Genomic DNA, 7367 nt, shown 5'->3' with positions numbered 1-7367 from the left:
GTTTGTGCGAATACACCCAGCATATGGACATGCATCACAGGGTGGGGACTGGCATTGGGCCCTCAGGAGAGCACGCTGACAGGATAGGGGATGTGATGTGTGGTGCAGTTTCCAAAAATCCTGGGCCCAAGCCACTGCAAACACTCAAGACCCAAAGCCCTTACCAGGCATATTTCACTTACATAAATGTTCCTGTGTCTCAGGAAAGTGAACCTGCAGGTGCTCCCTGGCGGGGTGTACCGACGCCAGAGATTAGGTCACGCCTTTCTTGAAAGGGGGGCATTGGTGATGGTGACAGTCTGCCACGGGCCATTAGGATGAGGGCAGAGGACCAGTTTATCCTCATTTAGGACAACCTTGGATGAAAGATACGAGGATAATTTCCTTGTGTGTTGTCTCTATTCCCCTATCAGAGTGTACTTGAGCTCTCCTTCTGCTCTCCTCTCGCTGCCCCCCAACACACCCCCACATTACTGGCCCCATCCCAGCTAAAGGGATTAATGGCCTTGTGAAGGAATATCACAGGGAATCAAAACCTACAGCTTGAGAAAAAATAATTTTACAGCTGCCATTTTAATGCTATCCACCTTCAACTTGAATGCAGTCAATATGTACCACTGGAAAAAGCCACCACTGTCTATAAATTCCTTGCCTGTCTTGAGGTATTTACCAGATCAGAGAGTGACAGAAATAACAGTCAATGTGACCAAGAACAATGGTGGGATAAGAAATAGCAGCTACAGACTCTGTACTGCCATCATGTGGTGAAAGGTGTCACATCTTTGGTGTCATTGCACCTAAACTCTGTCCTCTGACATCATTTTACAAAAGTTTGCAAGCAAGCTTAAGAAACACATTAATAACATTATAACACAATGGAGGGTGTGTTTTAAAAAAAAGACATGATATCTTTACACATACACACTTAAAGAAAAACTCTCAAGAGAAACGGTTTCCAATTTGAGGTTTTATTTGGAAAATTAATTCTCAAAAATTCAAGATACATTTCAATAACAAGTGCACACAAATTCAAAGTCAGGTGTGATATAATGCATAATAATGCTTAAGATCTGTAAAAACACCAGCGATGACTCCAAATCAGCAGCAGGAAATCCACATCAGCCAAGTTGACAGGTTCAAGTAAGACATGTAATTTCAGTTTGTGTTAGTCCTTTCAGTTAAAATTAAAAGGGAAAACACATTTTAAAAGAGAGAATTAATGAGCAGTGATTTATCAACAAGAAGTGTCTAACATCAAGATAGGCGTAAAAAAATTATACCATCAAAACTACATTAACTTTAGCCTCATGTGCATCATCAACCTTAACTTAAATAGATCCTGAAAATATTTAACATGTTTTTACAAATTATTTAACACTGATGAATGAAGGGAGCTGACAGCAACAAAATAATAAAACAAAAGCATAATTTTTTCAAAATGCTTAAAAAAAAAAGAAAATAGAATTGCAACCAAAAAGCACATTTTCACAATTAATACTATAAAAACAAAACTGGATTTGCGAGAAGTAGTTTTGGCCACATGTACCCATTATTTCAAACCAAACACGTTTTTTTTAACGTTTTTATGATTTTTCCACTAACACAAAGAGTAATGATACTAAGCAATATCACTGCGCGACACAAAGGAACACATTAAATACAGGAAGGGTGGATTATTGTGGCCTTCAAAGACCTCAAAATATTCAGGCAAACCTCTCAACTAGAGGGGCAACTACATGGCAAAACCATCGAGAATGATTTCTAAAAGATTATGTACAACATCAAGGCTGCAGTGCATTGGCATCCTAATATCTCAGACTGGTTAAAGTTAGTTGGCTCAGTTACAGTTCATAAATATTTGAACCCAAACAACTAGCAACTACATTCCCTAAGATCTATTCTAACTTCCTAAATCCTGTTAAATCCCGGCAATTGTGGCATCGACGCATCAGAAAAGAAAAAAACATTTACATACAATCCAAACAACTACTTTACAACACATATCCAAGATTTTCCTTCTTTTGCCCTCAGCTGACTTTGAGAACAAACTCATCACATTGGATATGTTTAGGTATACAGTTGTACACATCACGGATAGCACTGACCACAGGAATATAATTGTCGTTAAGTGGTGGCACTACATTAGAGACAAGAGGACGATTTCAAGGTGCATACAAGATATTCGCTGGACACTGTCATTGGGGTTGATGCGTAGAATGAAATCAACAAAGAGGCTGTTTGTCTGTGCAGACACATGCAGAGATGTCTCATCGCTTGTTACATAGTTGGAAACTAGCAGGAATTCTGGTGCTCAAATCAAGGCTGGCTCGTGATACCAACAAGTCACACTTCTTGGTATTACAAGTAATCCTTTCACACATAAGCATCCAGGTCTTCCAGCTGGAGCTCAGGCAGAATTTCTGGACAGGTGACTGGTTGCTGTTGCTTCTCAGTCTCAGGTGAAGGCGTGTGTTTTGTTTCTCAGGTGCTTCGTGCGCTCGTCCATTCTGTGTTGTTGTGGCTCTGTGTTGTATGCCTCAAGATATGTATGATTCTATGTGTACCAGTGTGTCTGAAACTGCATCTACGGCGCCGCACTGGCTGCGCACGTGGGACAGACTATAGGAAAGCACTTGGGTTTGCTCGTGGATCCTTCTGGTTCCTGTAGCGCACAGCAAGCCACACTCCCAGGATCTGTTAAAGACATAAAAAAAAAAATATGGTATTGCATAAATCAGCCGCACAACATCGCAATATATGGTGTGAAGCAGAAGTTTGGTGCCGTAGTGATGACTCGTGGGGTTAGCTGTAGCTGGTGAGATAACCGCTAACATGATACCCAGCCAGCAACATGACAAAACTACTCAGTCATAATAGTGTCTTCCTATTTTCTCTGTACCGTGTCACTATACTCTCGATGGGATAATTAGTTCAGTTTATTTAACCATTGATTCCTGTCTATTCCTCTATTGTGGAGCAGTTTATACTCCGACAGAATAGATGGTGCAACACAGATAGTAAGCTATGATAGTTGAGTGTTTGGTTAACAGTGTAAATTCACCAAAGTTGAACTCGAACAAGAAAAATGTGCATAGATTTACTTTAATCCTGTCCACGGGTAGCAGTGATTCAATTAGAATGAATTGATTTTGCTCCACATTTAGCCATTTTAAATGCTGGTATGATCGGGGCCTTTAAGAGGAAAAAGGAATCAAATAAAAGTGCACATATCCATTTGGCTAAATACAGCAATTAGTCCAGCTAGTGTGCAATGTTAAAGCTCAATTCGGTGTCTTTCTCTTGTTCTACAAAGACTTATTAGACTGATAGAATGATTAAATGAGGTTAGCAGGATGGTTAGCAGGCGTATGTTTGGGGACCAGACACTCACCTCTGTGAAGCTGAAGAAGAGTCCGACACCCCCGAGGATCTTCAGAGCCTCTGTTGCGTGATTCAACATCATAACCCCGCAGGTGAAACAGGCACCGTCCTTTTTGCATAACTGGAGTGAAAGATAGCAAAAAAAAAAGACCTTCAGTCTGCAGCAGTATGAGTCAACAGTGTGTCAGCTAAGCCAGTATTAGCTACCAAAATCTATTCTGAGAACTGCAGAAAGTGGCCTACTTTTAACTTATTGTGGTTAAAGGTAATGCTTATGTGGTACACATTGTGTAACTACAAATACACTGTGAAACTGCAATATTTTCTATGATGCAAGTGAACATTTTATTTAAAGACAACCATATATAATCTGAATGAACATAAACAAAATACAGATTAATTATGCCGCAACATGGGCAATGGATGTAATGATGAAAAATTTGATATCTAAAATTTGACAAGACTTACAGCGGGGCAGCTTTGCAAGTCTTGATCAAACTGTGGTCGGCTTGCAGTGACGTTGAGCAGCCCACAGCAGTTCAGCTGGCTCTCCAGGTCGGTCTTGGTCTTATTTTCCAATATTCTCCAAGCAGAGTTCAGAAGTGCCTCCTGGAAAAGCAAAAATGACAAATAAAATTAAACTAATTTCTCATTAAAAGTCACAAAACTTAATAAAATGTATTTATACAGACACAAACAAGTTTTGCTACGTGTTAAAATGAACACAAGAGACATACTAAAATGGTTAAGACGGAGTTTGCTCACCTGCTGCTCGCGGTTCATTGCCAAGCAGGAACAGGAAACGCCAAATTGGAACAGGAAAACGATAAAAAGAATGACCATGTACTGGGAGCAAGAGGTCAAAGAAACAACTGTGCAAAAACACGCCAATTGTATCACATACTAACTAATGATTATTTTTACTGTCGAAAGTCAGTAGATCAATGTTTCCCAAAGTCCACGATGGCGTCCTCAAATGTCTTCTTTTGTCCACAACCCAAAGATATTCAGTTTACTGTTCAGATTTAAGAAGCTGGGATCAGATGATTTTGACTTTCTATTCTTTAAATGAGTAGTCAAACTGATTAATCGATTGTCAAAATAGTTGATTCATTTGATAGTTGACAACTAATTGATTAATCATCACTGCAACCGACCTGATTAATCTGTAAACTTGAGCATTTTGTCCATATGGAAGGATACAAAGAAAAGCATGACTTGGTGGTGGTGCATTGCTCCGATGAGACCTACGATGGCGATGAGAAGCAGGAAGACGCCCACTGCGATGACCCCTCCGATGATGTGGATGCTCGACACCAAGCCGAACCCTTTCCCCCATGCTGCTACTCCAATCAGCAGCAGCCCGACCAGCTGAAGGGAGCAGAAGGAAGGAAGTTAAACAGAGTCAGCTGAGGCGGTGTGTGTCTGATGAAGTGAGCTTCCCACATGGTCACAGCAGAGAGTACTGATTACCAACAACACAACTTATCCAATAAACACTAGTTAGGTCTATGGGAGCTCAGTGAGGCCAGATAAATAATGCATATCTGAAGCACAACAACGGTCACAGAGAAAGAAACAGGCTGACTACAAGTTTGGGTTTCTTCACGTGGCCCTGCGTCACAAGACCGCTGGCCTCTAAACAATTTCATGCTGTTTTTGTTCCTCTGAAACTAATAAAAAACGCTGAGTTCATTGTTGGGTTTTGTCACATTTTTTTGTTTCTTGTAATGTAAACACGAACTGCAACTATGAATGAAAAAATAATCTGTTAAAATATATTACAAATAATTTCATAAATAGATCAAGCAGGTAACTCCCTCTGTGTTTGTGTTGCCGACACCAGTCTCGCTGAGCTTGTCCCTTTACTTTTGACTAAAAGTGAGAAAATATTACAGAATTCATATTATAGGCAGTCTTTTCATATTTTCACAAAGGGACTAATTGTCATTCTTGCCTTTATACGTCTTCTTCCGCTGCTCTCATTGTCCTTTTTACACAGCAACTACAGCGTCACACTAGTGATTGTTCCAGTGACTAATCAGTCAACATGACTGCTGGGCATTTGTACATGTTATCAAGCTTTATGACACCCCCACCCACACACCTGCCCAGTTTTAGGCCTAGTGTCATTCTGTGGGACTGTGCCAGGTTTTCAGTGCCAGAGTTTTATCTTAAATATCTGAAATAATTTTGCATCAAAGAAAAGTTACTAAATGTTTGCGTATGCTGTCAATTACAGATCTCAGAAAGAAATAAGGTCGTTATCAGCGAAGGAATTTGCACTCTTCAAAATAGTTATTTTTCTAATAATTGTTTTATCAACTGATCTTTTCAAGTCTTCACATTATAAATAGACAGAGCAGATAAATAGACATAACAGCTCATTAATACACTGTTGCCTACTGGCACACATCAACCAACAAAGCTAAAAACAATTGGCAGAGGGGCAAAAACAACTAATTAACAACAGGGCAAACACATCACTAAAAGACTAAAACAGTAAAACACTGTGATGCAATGCAATGCAACAGCCCTGTAATAAATACAACCTGACTAAAAAGTGTGTTTTTGTCAAGATAATTACTTGTTTTTATGTTTACTCAAGATCCTTTTGAGGCTATACTTAGTGCTGGTGATGTATTGGGCATCTTATTGGAAGGTGATTCCATCAATTTTGTCTACTCATTCACATATGTGGAGAAGCAAAGTTACAACTTAGGAATCCAATACACCACCACAAACCACAGTCTTAAAAGTTCACAATAAATTATAATATTTCCTCAGGCAGTCTTAACAACATTTAGTTTTGGAAAGATAATACTTGCTATAGGACTGTTGTACTACATTTAATTAGCACAAGGAGTGACGCTACTCGGGAGTCAAATGTTTCTGATCCCAGTTTAACCTGAAGCCAATGTGTTGACTTTAACAGCTCATATGACAGAAACAGACACATGAGCCGATTAAATCTTGTTGTGGCAATTCCCCGTGACTGATAAAAGTAGAGGATGTGGGAGATATACCATTCATGCATGTCAATTTTACATTTTAGGTCAGCTGGTAGCTTTCATTCCCATAATGGCGATTGCTAAGGTTAGCCAAAAGGCTAAGCCTACCACTTTCTACATTACTGTCTAGTCAGCTAACGTATACTACAAAGGTATTATATATGTATATACATATATATATATATATATACACACACATAATGAACCGAATCGATTCCATACCCGTAATCATCTGCGACATGTGAAGCAAAAGGGGAAATAAGTCAATTCTCGTTAGCTAGCTTCGCTAACGTTGCGCTACTTCATTCTGATGCTAGTTAGCCTGAGATAACGCAGCTAGCTAAAGTTAGCATGATTATCCATTTTGTACACTCACCATGTAAACCACATTCAGGGAACAAAGCGCATTTTTGGAACAGGTGAAACCGCCACAGACCATATTCGAAAGACCTCTATCGGCTCGAGTCCGGCCAATGATTAAGACTTGTGAATAAATCCCGGTTGCCTGACTCTCCGCAGCGCTAACAGTCCGTGCGGTCAGGACGCAGTGTTTTCACTCGATGACGACAGGGTGTCAACCGACGTCATGTCTCTAGGATTAAAACAAATCAATGAAAGGGCAGCAAACTTCCGTGTCCAATATTAAATAATATGAAACAGAAAGCTGTTGGTTTTTAGTGAGAGGGTATTTCGAAAAGACAGCACACAGGTAGGTAGGTACATTTATTTGTCACAATATATAGTGAAATTGAGTTTTTGAACTCCCTTCTGCTACATAGCAGACAATATACATTAAATTGTGCATAGGCACATCACTGATGCTCGGGAGATGGGTACCAATGATCTCCCGAGCAGTTGTAATCACCCGCTGCACCCTGGGCCGTGCACATCCCATGCCATGTTTCCAGTCAGGATGCTTTCTATTGCTCCTCTGTGAAAGCTGACAGGAACTTGGAACATGTAGTCCTGTATCCT

At 39.9% G+C, this 7367-nt stretch overlaps 1 protein-coding gene across 1 annotated transcript; it reads right to left on the bottom strand.

Annotated features, from left to right (window-relative positions):
- Positions 1-952: 952 nt before the first annotated feature.
- Positions 953-6967, bottom strand: tspan31 (tetraspanin 31). Its single transcript, XM_046057497.1, has 6 exons — positions 6769-6967; positions 4585-4752; positions 4147-4227; positions 3850-3990; positions 3392-3502; positions 953-2694 (listed from the first exon to the last, which is right to left on the bottom strand). Exons 1-6 carry the CDS (start codon positions 6829-6831, stop codon positions 2620-2622), a joined length of 639 nt encoding a protein of 212 aa, XP_045913453.1. The 5' UTR covers positions 6832-6967; the 3' UTR covers positions 953-2619.
- Positions 6968-7367: the final 400 nt, after the last annotated feature.

This window comes from Micropterus dolomieu, linkage group LG08 (genome assembly GCF_021292245.1).
Source record: "Micropterus dolomieu isolate WLL.071019.BEF.003 ecotype Adirondacks linkage group LG08, ASM2129224v1, whole genome shotgun sequence".
Taxonomy (NCBI): domain Eukaryota; kingdom Metazoa; phylum Chordata; class Actinopteri; order Centrarchiformes; family Centrarchidae; genus Micropterus; species Micropterus dolomieu.
The sequence above is the reverse complement of the archived record's forward strand: the minus strand, read 5'-3'. Positions and strand labels throughout refer to the sequence as shown.

Coding starts and splice junctions, on each gene's coding strand:
- tspan31 (XM_046057497.1), bottom strand. CDS start 6,831: ATGGTCTGTGGCGGTTTCACCTGTTCCAAAAATGCGCTTTGTTCCCTG. Junction 4,753..6,768: donor CCCTGAATGTGGTTTACATG/GTGAGTGTACAA, acceptor TGCTCCCTTCAG/CTGGTCGGGCTGCTGCTGAT. Junction 4,228..4,584: donor ACCAAGTCATGCTTTTCTTT/GTATCCTTCCAT, acceptor TCTTGCTCCCAG/TACATGGTCATTCTTTTTAT.